The sequence below is a fragment of the Lepidochelys kempii genome, chromosome 3 (genome assembly GCF_965140285.1).
Source record: "Lepidochelys kempii isolate rLepKem1 chromosome 3, rLepKem1.hap1, whole genome shotgun sequence".
In the NCBI taxonomy this organism is placed as follows: Eukaryota; Metazoa; Chordata; order Testudines; family Cheloniidae; genus Lepidochelys; species Lepidochelys kempii.
Window position 1 is genome coordinate 168057520 of NC_136382.1, and position 27671 is coordinate 168085190.

At 43.4% G+C, this 27671-nt stretch overlaps 1 protein-coding gene across 6 annotated transcripts in view; it reads left to right on the forward strand.

Annotated features, from left to right (window-relative positions):
* Nucleotides 1–27671, forward strand: part of INTS7 (integrator complex subunit 7) — a 69023-nt gene that overhangs the window by 31950 nt on the left and 9402 nt on the right. For 2 of the 6 annotated variants that reach the window (XM_073338956.2, XM_073338960.1), the window contains 2 exons: nt 997–1182; nt 2181–3653. In XM_073338956.2, the coding sequence (XP_073195057.1) occupies nt 997–1182; nt 2181–2474 (480 nt within the window). In that variant the 3' untranslated portion in view covers nt 2475–3653. Of the gene's footprint in view, nt 1–884; nt 1183–2180; nt 3654–5073; nt 11301–23557; nt 23701–27671 lie in introns of those variants that run through there. The other 4 variants (XR_012158241.2, XR_012158240.2, XM_073338957.2 and 1 more) reach the window with 4 other exon arrangements.

Sequence of the window (27671 nt, forward strand, 5' to 3'; positions counted from 1 at the left end):
AGGGTTTATATTGTAATTTCCCATCTCACTAATTGTTCTGAATTTCTATAACATGGTGTGTGTGTTTGAGATAAGTGGGCTTTTGTCAAGTTAGTACTGTGATATTTTGTAGCTCTTGGCCACTTCCGTCTGTTGCCTGAAGGAGGCAGGATTTTGCAATGCTATTGCAAAGTGCATTAAAACCAACATGTGAGTTATCAATCTGCTTCAGGCACAAAATTTCAGGCCTCTTTGTTGTGCAAATAGCACTTGAGCCTAGGTCTATTTGGAATAATTTAAATGTATGTGTGTATATGAGATTATCTGAGTCCTAACCTTAAAGGCTCTTAACAAGCAATAGAATTAAACTTTGTAATTGTAGAGCCTTGAAGATAAAAACTCTCACCAACTTTCCTCAGTCTTGGACAAGGAAGGCCTGGCAATGCTCAACTCCTGAGGGAACACCTACTGTCACTCTGTAGCAACCTTCCTTGCTGATTCATAAGTGATGTTTACAGCCTTAGACTGGACAGCGTTGCCTCCTTCCTCAGCTGGCAGGACTAGAACAGCCAGGCATGATGTGGAGCCACTGAGGAGGGAAATGGAGGGGCGACTTGGAGCTTGGAGGATGCGCTTTTCCACTAGGGGAGGGAAATGCCCAATCTTGACAGTTGGACCTTTTAGGAACTATGAAGCAAAATAGACTCAGACTTTTAATCTGTTCTTTAGTTGTGGGTATTTAGAAGGCTGTTTAAGGAGTTCCTTTCACAGATGTGTACCTGATGCTACAGGTGCAAAGAACATGTCTGGTGTTCCCAAGGCCCTTTATTAATTCTCATGCTTTAGGAGACTCTTCTCTCTCCCTTTCTAGTTCTATATTTTCATCTGCTGCTTCCCCCTTCCAGTTTACAGGGAGCTGTTCCCTTCTACCTATGAATTGCACGTTTCTCCTGAGAAGAACTCATTTTTGAATCTCTCAAAGTCCGTAATCTCCACTCCTGACTTCCTATGTTTCAGCTCGCTCTGTCACCATCTCCACGGAACCCTGCGGAGCCCATTGCAGTACAAAACAATCAACAGTTAGCCTTAAAGGTGGAGGGAGTGGTTCAGCATGGCTCCAAACCAGGTCTCTTCCGCAAAATTCAGTCAGTCTGTCTAAACGTATCCTCAACACTGCAGAGCAAGTCTGGACAGGACTACAAGGTATGGGTAGTATAGAGCCATAATGTGCCCTATGGCTTTACTGACGAATAGCTGTCAAGAGCAGAACATAGTCTTGTATCACTTCTGTTGGTAGCAAGCATCCTTTCATCATGTTTCCCCTTCATTCTCAGCATTTCTTGTACTAAATGTGAATGCACATTTCTCGTTTGTATTTCTATACTAGTTTTAGTGCTCTTGAAAGGAAGACTTATAGCATTGGTTAGAGCGAGGCATAGTGCAGATAAGGAATGTGCTAGCTTCCTCATGCATTGCTGTCTGAGTTCCTCAGTCCATACCTGCTGCAAACTGACACTGGCCTTATGTGGGGCTCTCTGGAGCAGAAACTCCTCATTCTAACTGTTGGGGGAATTTGCTTCATATCGTGGAACTTCATTCCCTTCTGAATGTAGCCAGGTCACCTGAGGAGAAAGGCAAGAGTAGCTAATTCTCTAACAACTAGCCACACAAACATTTGAAATGCCTTTGTGTTAGGCATTGAGATTTCCTGTTGCCTACAGTAACTGACAATAGGAATACAGTCTGCCCTAAATGAATAGTTAAATACAGTTATGTTAAATTCAGGTGAATAGTTCATCAAAGATCCACACTTCTGACGTGTACAAGCTTCGACGTGTGCAAGCTAGGCAATTTGTAATATTCAGTGAAAAGCCAACTGAAAAGTAGACCATTCTTCCTAGTGGTTTTAGAACTGTAATGTTTATCCTACTTAGATACTAATTTAAGATTTAGAGCTGCTTGAAAATAACTGATGTCAGCTACGTTGCCTCTATTGGTGGATGCAGTTTGCACCCATCAGCAGAGGATGGGTGAGGCCTGGCTCAAAATCAGGCCTCAGTTGATTTGGGAAAAGTGAGAACAGAGTTCTCGCTTGTCTTTCTGTATCGTACTATACAGAATGAGCAGTAGCTTGTCAGGATCTGAACATTCCCTTTAACAGGTTGTCTAGAATGACACTCTGACCCTTCGTGTATTCCCAGATCCCCATTGACAACATGACCAATGAGATGGAGCAGAGGGTGGAACCACACAACGATTATTTCAGCACTCAGTTTTTGTTGAACTTGGTGATTCTTGGCACCCATAACATCACAGTAGAGTCCTCTGTAAAAGACTTAAATGGTATTGTTTGGAAGACGGGGCCCAAAACCACCATTTTTGTTAAATCTCTTGAGGATCCCTACTCCCAACAGGTTCGCCTTCAACAACAGCAAGGACAGCCACCTTCGCAGCAACAACAGCAGCAGCAAAGAACAGCATACTCGCGTTTTTAGTCACCAAAAGTGCTGTTAATTTTTAGGGGGCTAGACTACAGGCATCTCACTTTGCTTGGATACAATGTCTTTTGGAGATATTTAAACTCTTTGGTGGTCCCACCAATTTCCTCCTCTGTTCTTAATGCCATTATTGTTGAACTTAAACTAGTCATGTGAACCACACTGTGGCTATGTCCACGGTACAAGCTCTATAAGGTTGTGATTCCCATCTTGTATACATACATTCACGCTAACTTGATAAGAGCTAGCATGAGAGTAAATAGTAGTGTAGCCATGGTAGCATGGTTTAACCATACCGAGTACAAACCCTCCTGAACACCATGGGTGTGTACTCAGGATGGCTTAGCATTACTGTGGCTACACTGCTATTTCTACTCGCGCTGCACCTATCCCTGCAAATATGTCTACACAAGCTGGGAATCGCACCCATTGGTCGTGTAGACAGCTTCAGTCCTGGTGTAAATAGGTACAACTTGGGTTAAGTCTGGAGTTCCATTTTTTTATACTAAGTCTACAATTTGTTCCCCCAGCTGTATGTTCTCCAGAACCAATGGCAGCAGCGCTTTATGAAATTACTCAGTAGGGGAGACTGAGTTGTGTGGATAGAACCTTTCTTGGTAACCTACCATATCAACTCTGCCATTTCCTGAGGAGCATACGTTCTCGTGTTTGGGCTCTCAGGCCACCTGCTAACAGCCTGGACAGTTCAATACCAAACAAAACAGTGTTACATAAGGTGGGTGTCTTGTAATGTGAAGCTGTTGGCAAGACTGTCCGGACATCATACTGTGTGATTATAGTAGTAATTTTGGTATTTGTGAAGCTGAAGAATATTGTGGTACCATTTCAGCCAACAGCATTGTAATTAATGTGCACACAGACCTGTCTTTGCTCATTCTTTTGCCTCTGTATTCACTTGTCCTGAAGAGATGCCACCTGGAGAACAGAGAAATTACTTTTGAAGGGGAAGTGAAGTTTCAGTGATGGGAACAAATGATTGGTTCTTCCTCCTCAAACAGGAGGATAGAAATGGCTTTTTTGTTTCATCTTTATCTGCCTTTGCCAGGCTTTATTTACTTTTAATTTTTTTAAAAGAGGAAAGGTTAATTTGTAAATCTGTTTAATGTTTAACGTTTATAAGTAGGGGACTATTAAAAGCCAAAGCTCTGGTGCCTAGTCGGTATGATCTTTGACCATGTTAGTCATTTTAACAGGGATTTCTTGAAGGATTTCGCCATAAATAGCACTACTAGAAGTCTAATTTTACCACCTGCTCACAAATAGTTTTCATTCCTCCTTTGAAATGTGAAACCTTGAAGACTCTGGAAGGACTAAAATCCACTAATGCTTGCACCCTCAGAAAATAGATCATGTGGCATACACCTAATCTATCCCTATTGGGAAATCCCTGCTTAGTGCTCCAAAGGAAAGTTGGACCCTGCCAGGGTGCTGGGGAGAAGCTTCTTTTGGACTTCGCAGCCACTTTAATTCCTATGCATGGGAGCAGGAATTGATTTGTGAATTTCTAATAGGGCTGTCACTCTGGTGTTTAGGTGCCATCAGCTAGATGCTGTATGTGAACCTCACTCATTTAAATTTGTTTTTTTTTAATCTGGTAGCTGTAACATGGCATCTCTAATAGGAGCTTGAATGCAGTTGTTTTTTTATTTCAATATCTGTCCAGATGGGCTTCACTCTAGAAGCTGGCTGGAGCCTCTCACCTTGCTTTTTGTATGTACAGAATGTCCTGTTTTTCAGCATTCACCTGCTCAGCATAGCTGGATGATGATGTGTAGGGGTCTTACCTCTTTTCCTCCTTAGGCAATAGCCTACTTTGCCGCCTCTTGACTTGTGACTCTCAAAGAAAGAAATTGGAAGCAAGCATGGGTGGGCTTCATCACCTTTGCGTATTGCTGTTCAGAATTAATTCCTGAGTGTTTTGAAAGAAGTTAAGGGGGATACAAGACACAAATGGGAGGAGTGTCACAAAATAAAATACCACCTTCCCAACAACAACAAAATAGAAATTAGGAAATCTGCCCTTTTGCTTATGGATTCTACTAGTAGTTCATTTGTAGGGGAGGGGGGAGTGGCTGACAGGCTGAGAACGGGTCTAGGCTTAACATTTTAAGTCAATGTCTATATCACTTCAGGTGTGAAAAAGCCCCCCCCCCACTTGCTGTTGCTATGCTGTCCTTCCCCCAGTATAGATGCTGGTAGGTCTTAACTACTGCCATTCTGGGAGTAGTGGTCCTACGCTGACAGCAAAAACCCCTTCTGTTGGTGTAGGCTGTGTCTACACTGTGGGGTTATGCCAGCACCATTGCTATGGTACCATTGCTGTTCCTGTAGTGTAGACATATCCTAGGTGAAAAGGAAATGGATTTTCTTGACGTGCAGAGTGGTACATCACATAGCAGGACATTATAAATATCAGCCTGGTTATTGAAAGAACATATCTAATGAGTGGAGAAATGAGGCAGAGGGCAGATGGCCTGGAAAGATGGTACTGTGTCTTTAAAGGTGATATCTAGGTATGTACATGGTCTCCTCACTGTAATATCCAAGTTCCTCACAAACATTAACTTATTCTCAGGACATGCCTGTGAGGTGAAGTATTCCACCCATTTTACAGATGGAGAACTGATCTCTGGAAAGAAATGACTCAGCTGTGGTCACATGAGAAGTCTGGCAGAGTTGGGAACTGAACTCTGATGTCCGAGTCGAGTGCCTTAACCTCAAGACCATCCTTTTTAATAGCTAGAGACTCCATATTAAATTCATTTATGGAACAGAGAGATGAACTAGGGGCTTGCTGCATCCACTCCATGCATGGAGCTGGTATTTCCAGTGCTTCCAGGAATAGGAAGGGTTTGGGGGGGGGTGACCATCCTGATAGTGAAAATAACAAAAGAAAAGGTAAAAGGTTAAACTATTCAGCTCCTACTCTAGGGAATGAATATTGGTTCTTACCCTGTTATAAATTGACATAATATATGGATGAAAATGCATTGACTGCAACTTTACAAGACATGAAAGGAAATTGTGACAGTGGGGCTGTGATCTTTCTTAATTTGGAATTAATAAATGACAGGAAAGTTGGTTTGTCAAAATGTTTTTCACGCAATAAAACTAAACTTGAGGGTAGGCTAGGGAAACTCGCCCAATGCTAACATTGACCCAATTATGTTCATAGCAAAAAAAGCTGATGTCCCTCAAAGACAAGCTTGTTGATCTGATCGGACAATCCCTTACCTCCAAGCACTCTGATTTTGTCTCCAAGCAATGAGGCTGAAAGTGAAATTGTGTGTCTAACCTCAGTTTTGTTGTAAATGCCCCAGAATGGCAGTTTCACTCCATGCTGTATTTCAGGAAGAGTGTGTACGTGATTAGCCTCATGCATTCTTCCCAATGTGCCATGTGGCACATAAGTGGCTTCGGGGAGCCAGAACAGGGGAATGTAACAAATCAGTAGTCAAGGCAGGTGACAAGTCCTCTCATTTGTCTATCCGTGTCTGATGCCATGCTGATGAGAGCAGTATGGTTACAAGAAAACAGGATGCCAATTGCCATTTTCAGCCTGGGTAGATGTATGCTGCATTGTCAGTGCAGCGAGGACAGCAAAATACAGGCCAGCAGCTCATCCAGCAGTGAGTAAGTTACTCGGTTTTGCTTGCTCAGATCAACCAATTCTAGGGATTTTCAACATCTGCTTACATTGTAAGTTACAAGAAGAGCAGGCGGAAGTTACTGTACTCCTTAAACCTTAAAACCTGCTCAGTGTTAAACAATTTTGGGGGTGGGGGGTGGGAGCAGGTTGCTAGTTTTAGACTTCGTACTCAAGGGGGGCTTTTGTTTTTGTCCTTGTGTGGGGGAGATAGGGGAAAGAACCAGCTAAAACTAGAAATGGATTTGTGTAGAATGGCTGTTTGCTGTGCGAGTACCTGCATTTCTTTCTGACATGCTGAAGGAGTTTTTCACACTGATTAGTCAACAGGTGCACATGTGAAGAATAAGGATTTTTAGATGTAGACTGTCATAAGGCATATAAATTAGTCAATTTAATAGTCCCTTGTATTTCTGTAAGTCTTAATATACCATTATATTTGATACTTCATTATAATTAGATATGATACTTATGATATGATATGATACTTCATTATAATTAGAACCCTCACCCAAGGAGGTATGTACCCAAATGAACTAATATGATTTGAGTGAATAGTATTGTGTGTTAAGAAAATAAGCACAAGTTAGATTTTATGTATATATAGTTATAGCTTAAAGGAGACCTACGAATAGATTACTAAAAATTGCAACAGTTCTAGAATTATATGCTGAATGCCCAAAAGATGAGCACTAAAGTGAGCGTTCAGCAAATTGACTTGAAATGTAACCTTTGTATTCTTCAATGGTTAAATCCCATTACACATTATGCTTCATATCCCTCCTTACTAGTACTGTTTGGGATATCCAGCATATAATTATGCTGGATTTTTCAGTACCCTTACTTGTAGGTCACCTTTAAACCAACCAAAACCATTGTTAAGGCTGAAATAGCACCCTCAAATTGCATTCCCATGCCTGGGTATTGCAGCTGCAATTGGCCTTCAACAGGGTAGCAAGCCTCCTAGCACAAGTCAACAGACTCAAGCTAAGGGAGCCCACCCTGCTCCCTAGCTTCAGAGTCCAAGCTCTAGCCCAAGCTGCAACTTCAGAGTGCTGTCTGTACAGCTAGAGCACTAGCATGAGACCCATTAGCCCAAGTCTGTTAGTCAAATCAGCGAGTGGGGAAAAACACGTGACTTAAGTGACCTGTCAGAACTAACCAGCCCAGCTCCAGTGACTAACATGAAAGTCTTTCAGACCTGTTCAAGAGGTAAAATAAATAAAAAATGTTCATTGGTTTCAAACAATAAATCTGAGTAAATTGCCATCTTATCACAGATGTTCCGTAACAGGCTACTTTAATTCAACTGTTGGTTGTTACTTATTCGTTCAGACTCTCCATGGAGTTACTGCAATGTGTTCTCGTTCCTACGCTGTCCCTTTTCTTCTACTGCACACTTCTAGAACGACCCCCCTCTGCCTGCATTTGCTGTCATGGACACAGGAAAGGTTGACATGATCATGCTCTGTTTCCAGTAACCGAAGTACATAACATTCCCTGACTAGTATATTCCTATTAATGTAAGTTGTCAAAGTTTGCGCTTATATGTTCTTAAGATTTGGACTAGTCTAATGGGAAGGTGAGAGACAGCAAAAGAGAGAGCATTCCAAGACCAGCAATTGGACACCTCAACCTGACAAACAGAGCCTCAGAGAGAGACGTATCTGTGTTTCTATTGTCAGCACACCATCATGTAAGAATCCATTTTTCATTCATCAGAGGGGCAGGATGTCATAGTGGTTAAAACATAGGACCGGGAGTCAGAGGATCTGTGTTTTGTTCTCAGCTCTCTGTCATGCTTTCCGACATTAAGCAAGACATTTAACTAATGTGAACCTCAGTTTTGCAATTTGTAAAATGAGAATACTACTTCTCCTCGCAGTGGTTTTGTGAGGCTGAATTCATTGTAAAGCACTTGGAGTGTCTCAGGTGCTATTAAGTGCAAAGTATTGTAAGCTCTTTGGGGCTGGCAGTGTTTGTACAGCACCTAGCACAGTGGGATCTTGGTCCGTGACTGGGCTCCTAAGTGCAGTAGTAATACAAATAATTATTAGAAGGGTGTTTCTGACACTGTTTTTATTACCTTTCTGCTGCTTTGAGTTAAATGCTGATAGAATGACTCAAATTTTAAAATAGCATTTTATTTAAACAAGTTGTCTTCTGTAGTTTTTGGTTAAATCCTTAAATTTAAGATTTGGAGGCTACATTATCCTGCCCTGAGCTAGGCCTTGTCATTGCTCTTGTGAAAGTAGTGTGTTAAATGGTGACTGTGTGCGCACAAAGTTTATTAAATTACTGACTCACCAATGAACAACTGACTGAGTCGGAGGGAGGGGGTAACTCATTTGGAAGTGTTAAATGGGAACCAGCCCTGTAATATAAATAGACTGAGCCTCTCTCTGTGATGACAAGACTAAGAGGGTGAGAGCTCCCAGTGACATCTCCCTCCCTTTTCCATACCTTGCTGCTTCTCCTGGATCCTAGTGCCCTCCCCTCACATTTTTCCTTATTTACAGCTGACACCCACTGATGGTAATGCTGAGCAGCTGATTAGGATTTTTAGTCCTTAAGTTACTTCATAGCTACAGTAGAATATCCCTTCCCCAATTCATGTGAGCTCTCACCTAACCCCTCTTCTCTTCCCACCAACAAGGCTGAGCACAGATTCTTTAAATAGCTACTGCTGTGATCTGAAGCTTGTGAGATTCAAGGCCAATTCCTGCTGTTTCCATCACTGCTTCCTGTGGTTTTTAGGGGCTTATTGAAATCAGGCCTAGGAGGAAATCCCAATATTGCCAACCCCCTATCCATTCAGATAGCATTAGATGGTCTTAAACGTGAGATTTTTAAATAACTTCTTACAAATATATTTTCTTTCTGGCCTTCGTCTTCACATTTCCAACCTACCTTTCCAAACGTGGGGGCGAGAAACTTTTTTAAATGAAAATCATTTGAATCCAGGAGCTGTAGCTTTAAGTAAAAGACCAAATATTGTAAGATTTGTGACAAAATCACAGCAGTTGGCAATGCGGTGAATACTGTCTTGGCATGACAGACTTTCTGGGTTTCAACTGTGATTATGATTGGCTGCAGTAGTGCCTCCTGATAGCCATCCTGGGGATTAGCTCTGCCAGTTGGGGTGTCATCTTCAGGTGGTGCCTCTCCCATCTTCCTCTCACCCTGCAGACCTGCCTCTCTCCAGGAACCGCAACCTCCTCTTCGTGACTTGGCCCTCTGGCTGGGTCATCATCCATCTTTTCCCCTTTCAGGGTTACTCAAATTCCTTCTGTACAAACAGTCCCAGGCAGCCTTCTCCTGTGCTGCCCTGATGGTGCCACTTCATCAGTGGCCAATAGAGGAACCTGGGCCTGCCCTCTACTCTGGGTTTCAGTCCAGGGGCCCTCTGCTCAACAGTTCTGGGCTCTACCCTCTCAGCCCGCATTGCTCCTTCCCTGGACTGCTTCCTACTCTTCCTAGTCTCCCCCTTCTCTAGAAATATCAGCTGCCAACCCACTCCCTCTTCAAAGGGAGTGACTGCCCTGTCCCAGCAGCAACCCCTATCTGCAGCTTGTTACCTGGGTTTATAAAGGCTCTGCCAGATCCAGCCTTGGTGAGCCTGTTCCTAATCAATCAGTTCCTAGCTCCCTGGCTCTCCCAGGTGCGGCCTAGGGAATTAATTGGCCAGCCTGGCCACCTTAACCCCTTCCAGTCCTGTCAGGTGGACACCCCATCACACATGGATACAACCAGACAGCCACTTAGCCATGGCCTTTTGAGAAGAGCAGAAACTGTTACTGGAGTCAAATTAAAAAAGCTGGGTGGAGATATTAGTCTTCTGTCCACTCCAGTTAAGAGCTGTTGGACCTTTTGCCCAAGAAGCCTTTAGTGAAGAGCATTGTGTGAGATATGCATTAGGGGGAATATGTTAGCTGGGCTGAGGAGAACAGACACTACAGTGGGAGCATTAGAAATATGTTGTGATGATTGGCTCATTAAGGAGGAACTCAGTCTCCACCTTTTGGAAAGAATTCCGGTTGACTCCATAGCAGAAGTAATTATGGCTAGGAAAATGATCTGTCTAATAAATGTGATCTAACAGGTATTGAGACTAGAGGGAACAAAGGGTGACCTAGATTTCTTTGGCCTTTAAGAGGCTTGCTTCCACTTTACCCTCAAAGCGTTCATCATATTTTTCTGAAACCATGCAGAACATAGTTTGTCTTGGCCGTTTAACCAAGTTGAGCACTGGTTCAATTGCACCAATTACATATCCCTGTTTTGGGCAATAGGAAATTATCCTAGTGTATAGTAGGCCTTAAAGGTGGAGAGAAGGAGCTAGTTGTAGTGGAGAGCAGGAGCTGAAAGATACATTAGCCAGGGCTAGCAGACTGTCCAATAGCTTAGACTGAGGCAGAGGAACTTGACAGGAATCAAATGTCCAAGTAAAAGTTAAATTTTCCCTGTGTGGAGAATAAATGATATAAATTGTGTGCCTGCCTTGTGTCAGCACCTTGATGGCAAACTCTGTGATAGATTTCTAAGCTTGACTTCTGTTTCACTGTAACATTATTCGAAAACATGTACATAATTTATGCTAAATGTAGGTGTTAGGGGACTTATTCCTTCACCCACTTACTTCCCTGGTCCTTCTCGCATGAACAGAGAGCAACAATACCCGAAGTCCAAAGGTGCAAACAATTCGATGTTTATTGGGGTGAACTTCCAGCAAGCATGATTCCAGTTTCCTTCCTTAGTTTCCCCCTTCCCAGCTCTGACACTACAGAGCCTTACACCTGTGCCCTTGTTCCCATTCCTGCCCTTAGCCAAACATGATTCCAATTTCCCCACCCCCATTCCCTGTTCCCATTTCCCCCACCGACACACCCACCCACTTCCTGATTGACTGCAGACTATATAGCAAAACTTGAGTTCTGCTTTGCTATACCTTAACTAATCATTTTCCTGAAATTTAACTAACCAATCCTAACATATTGTAACATGATTATGTAACCAATTATGTCCCACTACCTTAATTAGTTTACACCCAGCAAAATTAATTGTACAGCAGACAGGAACAATCGCAGAACCAGACAGAGATTATACAGACAAACAATAGCAAAGTGACAGGTTTCAGAGTAACAGCCGTGTTAGTCTGTATTCGCAAAAAGAAAAGGAGGACTTGTGGCACCTTAGAGACTAACCAATTTATTAGAGCATGAGCTTTCGTGAGCTACAGCTCACTTCCTCAGATGCATATCGTGGAAACTGCAGCAGGCTTTATATATACACAGAGAATATGAAACAATACCTATTCCCACCCCACTGTCCTGCTGGTAATAGCTTATCTAAAGTGATTTCCAGCACAAATCCAGGTTTTCTCACCCTCCACCCCCCCACACAAATTCACTCTCCTGCTGGTGATAGCCCATCCAAAGTGACAACTCTTTACACAATGTGCATGACAATCAAGCTGGGCTATTTCCTGCATAAATCCAGGTTCTCACATCCCCCCCACCCCCATACACACACAAACTCACTCTCCTGCTGGTAATAGCTCATCCAAACTGACCACTCTTCAAGTTAAAATCCAAGTTAAACCAGAACATCTGGGGGGGGGGGGTAGGAAAAAACAAGAGGAAACAGGCTACCTTGCATAATGACTTAGCCACTCCAAGTCTCTATTTAAGCCTAAATTAATAGTATCCAATTTGCAAATGAATTCCAATTCAGCAGTTTCTCGCTGGAGTCTGGATTTGAAGTTTTTTTGTTTTAAGATAGCGACCTTCATGTCTGTGATCGCGTGACCAGAGAGATTGAAGTGTTCTCCGACTGGTTTATGAATGTTATAATTCTTGACATCTGATTTGTGTCCATTTATTCTTTTACGTAGAGACTGTCCAGTTTGACCAATGTACATGGCAGAGGGGCATTGCTGGCACATGATGGCATATATCACATTGGTGGATGTGCAGGTGAACGAGCCTCTGATAGTGTGGCTGATGTTATCAGGCCCTGTGATGGTGTCCCCTGAATAGATATGTGGGCACAGTTGGCAACGGGCTTTGTTGCAAGGATAAGTTCCTGGGTTAGTGGTTCTGTTGTGTGGTATGTGGTTGTTGGTGAGTATTTGCTTCAGGTTGCGGGGCTGTCTGTAGGCAAGGACTGGCCTGTCTCCCAAGATTTGTGAGAGTGTTGGGTCATCCTTTAGGATAGGTTGTAGATCCTTAATAATGCGTTGGAGGGGTTTTAGTTGGGGGCTGAAGGTGACGGCTAGTGGCGTTCACCTTCAGCCCCCAACTAAAACCCCTCCAACGCATTATTAAGGATCTACAACCTATCCTAAAGGATGACCCAACACTCTCACAAATCTTGGGAGACAGGCCAGTCCTTGCCTACAGACAGCCCCGCAACCTGAAGCAAATACTCACCAACAACCACATACCACACAACAGAACCACTAACCCAGGAACTTATCCTTGCAACAAAGCCCGTTGCCAACTGTGCCCACATATCTATTCAGGGGACACCATCACAGGGCCTAATAACATCAGCCACACTATCAGAGGCTCGTTCACCTGCACATCCACCAATGTGATATATGCCATCATGTGCCAGCAATGCCCCTCTGCCATGTACATTGGTCAAACTGGACAGTCTCTACGTAAAAGAATAAATGGACACAAATCAGATGTCAAGAATTATAACATTTATAAACCAGTCGGAGAACACTTCAATCTCTCTGGTCACGCGATCACAGACATGAAGGTCGCTATCTTAAAACAAAAAAACTTCAAATCCAGACTCCAGCGAGAAACTGCTGAATTGGAATTCATTTGCAAATTGGATACTATTAATTTAGGCTTAAATAGAGACTTGGAGTGGCTAAGTCATTATGCAAGGTAGCCTGTTTCCTCTTGTTTTTTCCTACCCCCCCCCCCCCCCCCCCCCAGATGTTCTGGTTTAACTTGGATTTTAACTTGAAGAGTGGTCAGTTTGGATGAGCTATTACCAGCAGGAGAGTGAGTTTGTGTGTGTATGGGGGTGGGGGGGATGTGAGAACCTGGATTTATGCAGGAAATAGCCCAGCTTGATTGTCATGCACATTGTGTAAAGAGTTGTCACTTTGGATGGGCTATCACCAGCAGGAGAGTGAATTTGTGTGGGGGGGTGGAGGGTGAGAAAACCTGGATTTGTGCTGGAAATCACTTTAGATAAGCTATTACCAGCAGGACAGTGGGGTGGGAATAGGTATTGTTTCATATTCTCTGTGTATATATAAAGCCTGCTGCAGTTTCCACGATATGCATCTGAGGAAGTGAGCTGTAGCTCACGAAAGCTCATGCTCTAATAAATTGGTTAGTCTCTAAGGTGCCACAAGTCCTCCTTTTCTAATAGCAAAGTGGGAGCTATAATGACAAAACAATACAGAAGTGAGGATTTCACATCCCAGCTATTGATAAGTGAGTTCTTGCCAGACAGGATGCTATCAAACTAAGTTTCCTTTTACATCTTCTAGGCACTTCCCTTTCTCTGGAGGTGATAGGCACTATCAGGACAGGATTGTATTCCTAACAGCCCAATAGCACCTTATTTCAATGTGACTAGTTTGGAATGTGAGGATGTGACCCGTCGCTTCCCAGCTTATGGCTGCCTCTGCTGCTTATCCAAAGGCCTTAGCCTAAGAATAGGGCCTCAGACTGTGACAGTAAGAGAAGGACCTTACACCGGCAGACAGTGATTTTGATTCTTTCTTTTATACCTCTATAACTAGCCAAGTGGTAAGAATACACCTAAATTCTTCGAGTACAGGCCTTTACCGACAGGCCTGAATATCTATATCCTAACAGTAGGGGACCAGGAATGCCTCATTTATACCACTATGAAATATTAAAGCTTCCAAGCCACTTCAGTTCCAAACCAGGCATGCAGGACACAAGAATCAGATATGTTGAACTATGATACTGTGTTCGCAATCCTTACTGCATTGCAAAGAATGTAGAATCTTACCCAATTGAGAATAATAGTGTGATTATTTTAATATATGGGGTACAGAAGGCTATTATAGGGTGGCTGCCTCATTAGTTAAAGAAAATTGGATCAATACAAATTTTGCACTTCTATTGCATCTTTCACCCAATGACCTGAGAAACTTTTAAGGACTCACCTTATCCAGCAGGCAAGTACTGATCTGATGTAGGGGTGTCTGGGGAAACTGAGGAACCAACCAGACAGGTTAAGATACTTGCCTGATGTCAATGCTTAAAGTGGATTGGGTTGCAGCCGTGACTTGGAAGGGTTGTGGGGAAGGGGAAGAGGACTCAAAGTAGGTTGCTGGTGACTCGGCATGAAAATTCCATTTGAGTATGTTATCCCAGTGTTAATATTAGTTATCAACTAATGAAATCCCAACGCTAGGCAGTGACTTGACTCAGGACAATTTGATGGCCAACGTCCCAGTACCTGCAGTAAATACTTGCTGGCCAAGTTGATCTCTGGGTCAGTGATAGCCAGGAATAGAAACCAGAGTTAGTGATTCAGATTTCCTTGTTCCAGCGAATGGAAAACATATTCTCAACAAGTAGAAAACAAACATCAGGCCTAGGACTGAGCCTGCATCCTCTGGTTTACCAAGAGCATTTTGCTGAAAACCAAACTATGGAGAGAGACCTTGTAAGAAGACAGAGTATGAGAGGCAGAATGCCCTTCATCAGTATCATCTTGATTTGAAGAATGAACAAATGTATACATACTTTTATTGGTTTCAGAGTAACAGCCGTGTTAGTCTGTATAAGCAAAAAGAAAAGGAGTACTTGTGGCACCTTAGAGACTAACCAATTTATTTGAGCAGAAGCTTTCATGAGCTACAGCTCACTTCATCGGATGCATACCGTGGAAACTGCAGAAGACATTATATACACAGAGACCATGAAACAATACCTCCTCCCACCCCACTCTCCTGCTGGTAATAGCTTATCTAAAGCGATCATCAAGTTGGGCCATTTCCAGCACAAATCCAGGTTTTCTCACCCTCCACTCCCCTACACACAAACTCACTCTCCTGCTGGTAAAAGCCCATCCAAAGTGACAACTCTCTTCACAATGTGCATGATAATCAAGGTGGGCCATTTCCTGCACAAATCCAGGTTCTCTCACCCCCTCACCCCCCTCCAAAAACCACACACACAAACTCACTCTCCTGCTGGTAATAGCTCATCCAAACTGACCACTCTCCTTACAATGTGCATGATAATCAAGGTGGGCCATTTCCAGCACAAATCCAGGTTTTCTCACCCCACCCCCACCCCCACAAACTCACTCTCCTGCTGGTAATAGCTCATCCAAACTGACCACTCTCCTTACAATGTGTATGATCACATTGTAAGGAGAGTGGTCACTTTGGATGGGCTATTACCAGCAGGAGAGTGAGTTTGTGTGTAGGAGGCCGCAGGGTGAGAGAACCTGGATTTGTGCTGGAAATGGCCCAACTTGATTATCATACACATTGTAAGGAGAGTGATCACTTTAGATAAGCTATTACCAGCAGGAGAGTGGGGTGGGAAGAGGTATTTTTTCATGCTTTGTGTGTATATAAAAAGATCTTCTACACTTTCCACAGTATGCATCTGATGAAGTGAGCTGTAGCTCACGAAAGCTTATGCTCAAATAAATTGGTTAGTCTTTAAGGTGCCACAAGTACTCCTTTTCTTTTTGCGTATACTTTTATTGCAGAAGTGTCTGGGTTTTTAATCTATATTGTTAGAATTCCTAAGATGGTAAATGTTTTTGAACATGGTTTTAAGTGAATAATGTCCACAGCGTCATATTTACACCTTAGGTATCAGCAGTCAGACTTCTCCAGCACCAGGCCAGCCCCAAAAAACACAGGGGGAGGGGGGCAGATGTTCAAATGTGATCTCCAATTTTGTGTTAAAGTTCTGTTGGCCTGTCCTTGCACTTGCATAGGAATATGACTGTGCACAGAACTGAATGCATGCAGACGATTGTATACATGAAACTAAGCCAGATTGAGGTATTCATTGAAAATTTGACCCCATGCGTTTCGGCTCCTGTTTCCGACATAATGAAGTCGCTGGCAGATTGAGCTCAACTTACATATCCGTTAATACTAGATCTTTGTGCAGAAAGTTTTCAGTCTGAGAACTCTTTTCAGTTAATAGTTCATACTGTTCACCCTTATAATGCATGATGACAACATAAAACATGACTTTATTAATTTGCATGACCTTTGACGTGGGAAGCCTGCAGGATTTTCACAAACATTCAATTAACATTAAGCATGGATAGGAAGGATCACAATACACTTCTCCAGCCAACTTTTGAGTAGGAGGAAGAGGTCTAAGGATGGGGACAAACAGGTTTAATAGAATGAAAAGGTCAGATTTAATTTGAAGTTTTTCTGAACAGTAATATTGCAGAGAGAACAATGTCTAAACCTTTCAATAAAATAGAAACTGATGTTTGTGTTTTCTGTCTCTGTCTGAGCATTATTCGATTATGCACATCCCCCTGTGAAATAGCACAGGTGCATAGAGACCTGAGGCACAGCAAAATTAAGTCACTTGCCCAAGGTCACTCAGGCATTTTGTGGCAGAGCTGGGAGCAAACCTAGATCTCTTGAATCCTAATCCAATGCCTTATCACACAAAATCATGGGACAAGGAAACAAAGATTTTGGTGCCATAAAATGTGAAAACTAGAACAATGGGTGCTATAGGATTTTACTGGCACCCCCAGTTGACACTTTTTGTCTGTCTTTGTATTGCACTAATGCTAGCTTTTAGTAACTCTGTGCATTCATTTGAAGATACCTTCAAAGATTGGCAGTAGGGTTCCACCTCTATATGCAAGCTCAGCAGTTCCGCAACTGTGGTCTGTAGCCCATGGAGCACTTATTGGTTGGTCTGCTCAAAGAAGGCTGGACACATGGTGCTCCAGTTTCTTCAATTCAAAGAAGAGCCTGGTGGCTTGTAAAGCAGCTGGAAATGAGGAGAAGCCAATTTATCTGCTTCTGCCAGGGGTTACTGCTTTACAAGAGGAGAGGCATGACCTTGAGGGAAGAGAATGAGGCTGCTGTCCAGGGGCAGTATCCCCAGGGGAAGAGGGAATCAAGTAGTATGTCCAAGGGTAGAGGAGGAAAAAGGGACCAGACAGCAAAAGAATAAGGGGAGGAGAGGGAGAGAGAGCAAGAGAACTGATGAGAAGAGGAGTTGAAATGAAGAACAAAAGTGTGATTCCTTTCTTTGTAAAAGGACAAATATTTATTGCATTAAAGACAGCTAAATGACTATTAATTTCCTAGTATTACTATTGTTCAGTATAAACAATTGCTGAAGTCGCCACAGGGCTCTTTTGTGAATGGGAGGTGACATGGTCTCTGAGACAGGCTCTCTATTAAGTTGTCCACACAATATGAAAATGTTTGAGAACCCCTGGTAGACCGACCATTGTGCTAGCATCAACTGTGTTCTGATCCCTGCTGTGCTACTAACTCATCTGTGTTGCCTTGGGGTACTTAATCTTTGTGGGCTTGTTTTCAGTAGAACACTGTATATTGTTTGAATGTGATTGCGAAGAGTTGAGTTAGCTGACATGACACTGACCATAACCAACCACTCAGTGTAGACTGGGTCAAATTGTATTCAGTATTGTCAACTAATTGCATTTTAAACCTGGCTGGTATCAGGGACTGCTCTCATTTACACCCTGGCTGCTGCAGTGCCCAAGAGAGTTGCCTGCACTCTAGCCATTCACCGATGTTGTTGTTCTGCCCCTGGTCACAGCCCTACACTGGCAATGGTGTTTTGCTATCTCTTTGTCTCTCGGGAATCCCCCTTTCGTTGGGGGGATTGCCTAATGAGGGGAGAGTTTCTGGCTCTGGGATGCAGCCCAGAATTGGGACCTCTGCTTTTAAGATTTCATCCAAAATATCTACACCTAAAAATCAGTGTGTATGCCAATTATCTGTCCTTGAAGGAAGAAAAGCTGAGTCAGCTGTGAATTCAGGGAGCCTAGTTATTTCCAAATCTGATTCTTAGGCCACTCAGGTATTTTAATCATCACTAAATTCCAGTGGTGCCAAACCCTTCTAAAAATATCAAGGATATTGGGTTTCAGTGATCTCTGCCTTGTACTGATCATTTGCCTACACAGAGCAGAAAATATTTTCCAAGAGACGTTGCTATTGGTATGCATGTGTTTGCCCGAATATTAGAAGCCAAGGTCTTAGCAGGATTCAAAAGTGTAAATTTTTAACTGTGTGGGCAATTAACTATTGGAACAATTTCCCAGTGTATGTGTGATAAACTCAGAACCATGGTATAAAATATTAACTTGGGCAACATTTCTATTTTGACAGCTCCTGCAATTCAAAAACATCACATGGGGTAGAATATTAGCCCCACTGAAGACAATGGCAAAACTCCCATTGATTTTTTTTTAATAAGATCAGGATCATGCCCATAGTTTTAGTGTGCTAGGCAAGTGTAGTACAGTGATATTGTTAATTTTACTCCGTACCTTTCCTGAAAAGATTCTTGGACAGTCCAGAGCATGTTTTATCACCAGCAACTGGATTAAAGCATTAATATGCACCACTATCCCTTAAGTCTAGGCAATTCATTTTGTATGGTGTTTTCTGTAGTCATCATTAGCCTGAATTTTGTGTCACTCTGATTTAACATCTTTTACTACTATTAGCCAAAATCTTGTGTAAGCAGAGTCAGAATGAGCTCTCCCCTGACATCTGATGGTGAGCTGTGGAAGAGGACTTCAGGGGTTGATCTCATTTGCATGGGCACACCCACCCTGCCTAGCACAATGGAACTGCTTGCCCAAATGGTCACTTTGGCTGCTGTGGGATCCCCAGTCTCTTTGTTATTGGGGCAGGAGTAATAAAGTGGTGTTATCCTGGTTATGTGAATCAAGGACAGTAGAACTGTTCTTGGCATTTTATGACTGAGGGACTCACCCTCAAGTACACGGCACTCGCTAGGCAAGGGACATGGGTTCCAAACTCCAATGAATTGAGAGAGGTTGGGGACAGGTATTTGTACTTGGTTGTGTAGGTATTGACCCTGCTTTGACTCTTCTCGCCACTGTAGAATGACAGAGCTAATTTTGACTCCATTCGGAGTCTTGTTATATGCTGTAGAGCTGAAATCACTGAGAGCTGTGTTGGGGTGATGAAAACATATTGGTGAGCGGCTAGCCAGAATGGCTAGTGGAGAGGGGTGGCTGATGGTGAAGACTGTAGCAGAACCCCAGGGAGAAGCATGGCAATTGGCTGTTGACCTGAGCAGCAGAGCCTGTGAGGTGCCACCCAAACCTCCCCCACTTCCACCCAGGCTGGGAGGTAAACTCTGCAGATGGACTTCTGAACTCTGGGGCTGCACTGACCAAGGGCAGAAACTGTGGGTGGGGTGACTTTTTTGGGTTGCTGGACTCAAGAACCAAAGGGAAAAGGACATGGCCCAATCTACTTGGGGGTGGGTCTTCTGTTGCTCATTGTTGGTTTTATGAATCCTGTTTGTGGTGTTTCCCCAACATAATGCCGCATTGTTTCCCTCCTTTATTAAAAGGCTTTTGCTACACTCAGACTCTGTGCTTGTGAGAAAGGAAGTATCGCCTCTTAGAGGCGCCCAGAGGTGGTGGTATGTAATTGTCCAAGGTCACTGGGTGGGGGCTTGAGTCGGTTTTGCATTGTGTTATTGAAAAGGAACCCCTAGATACTGAACCCAGCCCTTGTTGCTGCCAACTCTGACTGGCAGAAGGGTTACACTTGAGAATTCGGAGTATGAATAGATGGAAAGATTTGGTTTAAAAACCTTTCCTATTCTCTTTCGCTTCCATGAACAGAAAGTCTTGTTTGCCAAGCTTTCTATTTAAAAAAAAAAAAAAAAAGACAAGAATATGCCTATTTTATCGGTGAGGAGAAAGTCAAGGTGGCACTACTGCTGTGTATTGTCAAGTAAGTCTGTTTATTTTGCAATCATTTATTTTGTTTTTGTTTCCTCATTTCATTTCAAAATGGCCTGATTTTTGTTCGTGCTCTTGCTAAGACTTTCTGTGTTATGAGATTTACTCTGATCAGATTGAGCCATCGTGTCCCTTGTGGTCTTGCTAGATTCATCCAGGCCATCAGGATTCTTTTTTTAGCCACTGTTAACAATAGTAACAGAGCTTTGATAAGTCTCTTATGAAGTTTTAATACATCAGTCATGTCAATGACACATAACTGTGATATTTGAGGTATGACCATTTCTAGCACGTCTTTAATGCACATACCCTGTCCAAAAGTTTTGTGTCTGTTCATATGACTGTCAAGCATGAAAATAGGAGGCGTCCTGTAATTTACATTTATTGCAAATGTTGTGTTTTTTGGCATATTCTGTGACATAACCCTGAAGAAATAAAACTCCTAGGAATTATAAAGTTCTGTTTGTAAATGCTTTACTATAAGAAATAGTATAAACATAATTTCAGATTTTTCCTTTTAAATTGCTGGACTATCACATACATGTTCATTCATAAATAGACATGGCAGTGTCGCTCATGACCAGTTTGCATTTTCCTTATCCTACAGCATACTGTGTGCAGTGAGTTCAGACATTCCAGAATTAAAAGAAGCAAGGACAGTTTGAACCATCTTAAAAACCCTTTTGGTGTTTTGATATATAATCTCTATGCTCTATCCACATGACAATGTGCAATTGCAACTACAAGTTTTGCTAAGACTCCGAAAAGCTGTCACTTAAGGATATGTGCTCTCATGGCTTGCATTTTACAAAGTGAGGCAGATTGCAACACAACCTTCCTCAAAATCCTGTGTGTGCCCATCCCCCTGGGGAGCCTGCCATTCCAACTTTCAACACAGATAGGTCTGCAAACTCAGAAGAGGTAAGTGTGAACTGAGATGTGGGAGGAGTCAAGGCAAGCCAAAGTGCGATGTATGCTGTACTGGCAAAACAACTTACGTTGCCCTGGTTTCTGTAGTCAGATAAGGCTGCTCATAGGAGGAAGAGTGGATACTCTGAACCTTTCACAACTCTCTCTCTCTCTCTCTCTCTCTCTCTCAAATCTCTTCAGCTGACTTTTCTAGCCTCATCTGTTGCTGGTTGCATACTGTAAGCATGTTTTGGTCATGGCAAGTTGGCATGATATGTATGTAAAGATGCAGCTCATATTTGTAGTCAGATTTTTATGGATCCCATCCCATTTCTAGACCTTTTACTCCAAAAGGAAGCAAACTTCCTCTACTATCAAGGTCTGTCTAGTCCTGTGTAACTGAAAGAGATTACAGATTAACCAATGCCAGTGGCAAAGATCTAACCCAACTCTTTCCAGAAATACCTGTTAGCAATGGCTGCTTTAATACAAACCTTACCAGTGTCAAAATTAGCAGAGAAACAAAAACTAGTCTTTCACCCATAAAGTGATGACAGAGGGATTGCACAGGGCATAGATGAGGCTGAAACATGCAAATTACTACTGCTGCTTTTCAGGCTACATTCTTTATTTAATGCATGAGCAAGCTGCAACTTGTTCTACAGAACTTTATAACTAACTCAGGGTATAGGCATGTGTTGATTATTAACTACCTTTGTTTTGGTAACCATTTAAAAATGTATTGTGTGCTAAACATCTGATGTGGGCCTACCAAACCCCACTGAAGTCAATGGGAGTCCTTCTGTTGACTTCCGTGGACTTTGGATCAGGCCTCTGGTCCCAATCCTTCAATCAGATCAGCATTAGTAGACCTTTGCACCTTGCACAGAGTTCTGCTGATGTTATTTAAGTTCCGCACAGGTGCAAATATCCTCCTCTTTCAAATGTGGATCTGGTTGCTGGCAGAGTGACAGCTTAATTTCTCTCGATTCCTTTAAAGTTGTTTTTCCAGCAATTATCTAAATATAGGATTTTTATTATTTATGTATATTATTCTAAGAAGGGGAAAGAGACTAGAGTATTGGTGAGAGCTGCTCACTTTTTAACTAACCATTATTTAGGGGGTGAAGTGTGGAGAGCACATTTCTTAATAACAGAAATAAATATTTAGTGTTATGTTTGCAAATTGCTATAAAACTATGATTTGATGTTGATACGAGCTTGTCAAAAATAAGTTAGACTAACTGGCTAAATATTGACTTTAAATGAACCTGGAATGGGTGAACTGGTTGGGAGAAAATTAATGCTTGGCAGTATCCTAGTATCTTCCATTGGAGGAGCTCAAACCATGTGATTTTTTTTAATGAAGACCGCAGCCCACCTGTGAAGTGGGTAATTTTACCATTGGGAAGACTGAGGCACAGAGAGATTAATTCATACACTCAGTAGCAAACAAATTTGCAGTATGAGGGACAGGCCCACCAAAATCAGGCAAACCCAATGTAAACTGTTTAGCAACATCCCCCACCCCAAAGAGAATCTCCCAGAGCTACTGCCTCCACTCTGCTTGTTCTATGGATAAATAGGGGACTCCAGTCTCCTCTACAGTCAGTCCCTTACCTCTCACTAGCCACAATGAATTTGTTTTACAAATGACTAATTGCAAAAGAGCACAATAATCAATAAGTAGTAAATTTAGAGGAATTCCATAGGTGTAGGGAAACCTCACAACAACACCTCACTCATACCGTACTTTATGCAAATGAGTATTATAGGCTTCATGAAAGCCTTGCAAAATGAAGCATCTTGTATATAGCGAGACTGTCATATTGTAACTTGCAGTTGCCTGTGAAGAGATGACTAAACTAAACAAGCTAGCAATTATTTGGTTATGCAATTTGATATAAAAATAGCATGTAAAGGTTCAGTAAATTAGAAATGGCAAGTTATACTGATGCACTTTGTAAAAAGTAACAGTTCAGATTCTGATCTCAGGGACAGGCTAATACTGATGTAACTGAGATGAGAAGCTGGCCTTTTGTTATAATCTCATTATTCTACCTATTGTTTTGGGAAATGCTGTACAGCATAAACACACACTGCAATGTCATAACCATTTTAATGCATCCATAACTGACTATCTGGTTGCATTGTGGTGCATTCTTTATCCACCTCTAATAATAGTCTATAGTAAAGCTTGTGATTGGTAGTTTCAATGAGAAATTAAAACCTGTAAAACATCAAAATAATTCAGTGCTTACTAGTAAGAGTTTTACCGTGAACATTTCTCTGTAAATGGTAGCCTAGAACAAAGAAACATCATTTAACTTGCATGTGTTTAACAAGGCTGAAATGTCTACTGAGTTGGCCAAGGCAAAATGTTTTAAATTTTACTCCTCTAAATGGAGGGCCATCATTTTTTAGCCTTTCTCCTCTTCTTGGTTACATTAACTTGTACTAGCAAAGTTGTTCCTGTAACAGGTAACTTATCAAATCTTTATATCAGTTACAGAATATGTAGTGAAAACAGGAGACCATATGACTGATAGATCAGCTCAATTGCCAGAGGAGCTTTTGGAGAATTGGATATCTTTCTATATGAGACATCTGTGTATCTTGGTGCCACAGACGGGATTGTTACAAAGGCCTGTAAGTTAAAATTCTCAAATCTTCATGAAGCAGATGAAGAGGAGAGGGGTGAGTGATGCTATTAGCCATGCATTCCATTAGTCCTGGCCAACTGGCAAGTGATGTTCAAATATGGCGTGTGTTCTGCTTTCCCAACAATCTTGCAAAAGGTAAATCAAGTTAACAAACTGCTTAAGTTCTAACTAGAAATGCATGTGAGTTGCAAAGTTCTCACCTGGAGACAAATTTTCTTGGCATCCAATGGGGTATTCAAACCTGAGGGTATGATTTGTCCCACTGCTAGACACAGCTAGCCACAAAGTTCAGATCTGAATCCATACAAATTCCTGGAGGATTCAGGGGAGTTTTGATCTACACAGGAATTTTGCTTTGGGTCCACCTCTAGTCTATATAGACTTCTTAAGACTGTCACTCTGTCTCTCACTGTGAAGCCTAGAATGTCTTGAGTCAGTGTGAAGCAATAGAAGCAGTCACAAGCATGGCTGAGAGCTCTTTTTGTTCAGAATATCACCAGGTTCAATCAACACCGCTCAGCTATTTTTGGCTTTGTTACATACATGACTTTACGAATTACATCCCTGTGACAGCACAAGCTTTCAGCTACTAATTATAACTAAGGTTGCCAGGTGTCCGGTTTTTGACTGGAACACCCGATGGAAAAGGGACCCTGGCAGCTCTTGTCAGCACCACCGACTGGGCAGATAAAAGTCCAGTTGGCGGCGCTGTGGCGCTAAGGCAGGTTCCCTGTCTGTGCTGGCTCTGCAAGCGGCCAGCAGCTCTGGCTGCTAGGCGGCTTGGGCCCGGTGGCCCCTGTGCAGAAACTCACCCTCCAGTTCAACTGCTGCCTCTGGCTTCTACCCCCAGCCAGGCCGCTACTTCCGGCACTGGAGAATGAAGGGCGGGCGCTGCAGCCAAGAGGAACTCAGAGGGAGGTGGCCAGCACTGCAGAGCACCCCCTGCAGCCGGTCCACCCCAGTAGCAAGGATCCTGGGGAGACCCAGCACCGCAGGCCGCAGTAACACTGCCCAGGCGCAGCACCGGGCATGCGGGGGGAAGTGTTTGTGCCCCCCCAGCTGGGGATTTACCAGCCTGAGCCTTCCTGCACTGGAGGCTGGTACTAGATTCCCCTCAGGCCATGCACAGGGATCCCCACTCTGACTGAGTGTCTCCTTGCAGCCAGCTGGAGTACATCACAGCACTGGGGAAGGGCTCCAGCATTTGTGTCAGCAGACTGCAAGTCAGGACTTGGAGCCAGTGCTAGCCCATTGGGGGCCCTAAGCAGAACATTTTGGCCCCCCTCCCATAATACAGAAACAGGCAAATAAAAAGTAAATGGGGGTTGCACGGGCTACCTAAACAGCTGATCTGGCTTAGGTGTCTCACACAAGGATAGTGTTTGCAGTTGGACACTCTGAGCAGAAGCAGCCTCCCTGGCTCTGTATGCCTAGGAGCCGGACACGTCGGCTGCTTCTGGGGCGCCACATGGAGCCAGTGCAGGCAGGGAACCTGCCTTAGCCCTGCAGTGCCTCCAACCAGAGCTGCCTGAGGGGTAAGCACCATGTGGCCGGAGTCTGAGCCCTCCCCTCCCCCCCGCACTCCACACCACTTAACTCCAGCCTGGAGCCCCCTCCTATACCCCAAACTCCTCATCCTGACCCCACTCCAGAGCCTGCACCCCCAGCTGGAGCCCTCACCCCTTCCCCCACCCCAACCCCCTGCTGCAGCCTAGAGCCCCGTCCCGCACTCTGAGCCCCTCATTCACAACCCCAGAGCTTGCACTCCCAGCTGGAGCCCTCACCCCCTCCTGCACCCCTGCCCCAGCCTAGAAACCCTTCCTGAACCCTTCACCCCCCACCCCACCCCAGAGCCTGCACTCCCAGCTGGAGCCCTCACCCCCTACTGCACCTCAAGACCCTGCGAAGTGAGTGAGGGTGGGGTAGAATGAGCCATAGAGGGAGGGGGAATGGAGTGAGCAGGGGGTGCGGCCTCGGAGAAGGGATGGTGCAGGGGTTGGGGCCTCAGAGAAGGGGCAGGGCAGGGGATGGAGCTAGGGTGTTCGGTTTTGTGCTGTTAGAAAGTTGGCAACCCTACTGGTTGGCATTGCCAACCAGGCCATTAAAAGTCTGGTCAGTGGCACGTGGGGGCCCAGGGCTAAGGCAAGCTCCCTGCCTGCTCTGGCTCCACGTGGCTCCTGGAAGCGGCTGCTGGGTCCCATCGGCCCCTAGGTGCATGGGCAGCCCTGGCCGCCCATGTGTCTAGGACTGCAGAGACCTGAGTGCCCCTTCCCGGGAGCTGTGGTAAGCACTGTTGGGACCCTGCACCCCCAATCTCCTGCCACAGTCTAGAGTCTCCTCCTGCACCCAAATTCCCTCCTGGAACCCGCATTCTGCAACCACCCCAACTCCCTGCCACAGCCCTAAGCCCCCTCCTGCACCCCAGGCCCACCCCAGAGCCCACACCCACAGCTGGAGCCCACACCCCCTCCTGCACTCTGAACCCCTCATATCTGTCCCCACCTGGAACCTGCACCCCCAGCCCAGAGCCCATATCCCCCCAGCACGAGTGAGTCTGCTCTTTGGTAGAATTTTCCAAGTAAAATAAATCTGAAGAGAAAGGAATCTCTTTATTGAACAGTAGTATGTGAGCCGGTTATGCAGGCTAATTTGCTTCTACAGCTTTTACTCTACCTTAGCCAGCCGGAATTGTAATTATTATGCTTTAAGGTAACATAAAAGAATTCACATTTGATTTGTTTCTGGAACCAGAGGCTGGATTTCTTCCATGTTATGCATGAATTCTCTAAAGCAAAACTACAGACTCCATACAGTGTGTTACAAACCAGTTATATAAATCCATTTAGACTGATTAAAATTTAGGAATGAAATACTACAAACCGTTCAAACTAAACTGGATTCTTCCATAGATTTGAATAATTCCAATGAGACCTGTTTTAGGTAAAACCTAAAATTGGGTGCAAATTTAAGCTGACAGCGTCTCTTTAATAGTGTGGTTATGATTTCTTCAGAGGAGATTTCCACTGTTGATAACTGCCTACTGAGTCTGTCAGAGTTCTCTCCCCACTTTGAACTCTGGGGTACAGATGTGGGGACCTGCATGAAAGACCCCCTAAGCTTATATTTCACCAGTTTAGGTTAAAAACTTCCCCAAGGCACAAATTCCTTTCCTTGTCCTTGGACGGTGTTGCTGCTGCCACCACCAAGTGATTTAAACAAACATTCAGGGAGGGGCCACTTGGAGCCCTATTCCCCCCAAAATATCCCCCCAAGCGCTTTCACCCCCTTTCCTGGGGGGGGGGGGCTTGAGAATAATATACCAACCGATAGGTTAACAAAGTGAGCACAGATCAAATCCCTGGTTTTTAGAACTGAAAATCAATCAGGTTCTTAGAAGAAGAATTTTATTTAAAAAAAAAAAAAAAAAAAAAGAATCATGCCTCCAAAATCAGGATGGAAGATAACTTTACAGGATAAATAAAAAGATTTAAAACCCAGAGGATTCCCCTCTGACTATGCTTCCCAGTTACAAAACAGGAATAAAATTACCTCTTAGCATAGGGAAAATTCACATGCTAAAACAAAAGATAATCTAATGCATTTTCTTGCTATTACTTGCAATTTCTGTAATTTTATATGTATCATTTCAGGATCTTTTTAGATGTTTTTTCCTGCCCTGGTCCCTCTCTCTGTCTGAGAGGGCACACATAAAGAGAGCACAAAAAAACTCCTCCCCCCCCACCCAGATTTGAAAGTATCTTCTTTCCCCATTGGTCCTTCTGGTCAGGTACCAACTAGGCTAATTGAACTGATTAACCCTTTACAGGTAAGTGATTCTGTATATTTGGCCAAGAGGGATTTTATATTACTGCATACATAAAGGTTGTTACCCTTCCCTTTATATTTATGACAGAGTCTGTTGTGGAGATCTGAGGTTATTTTAAAAAAGGGAAAAAC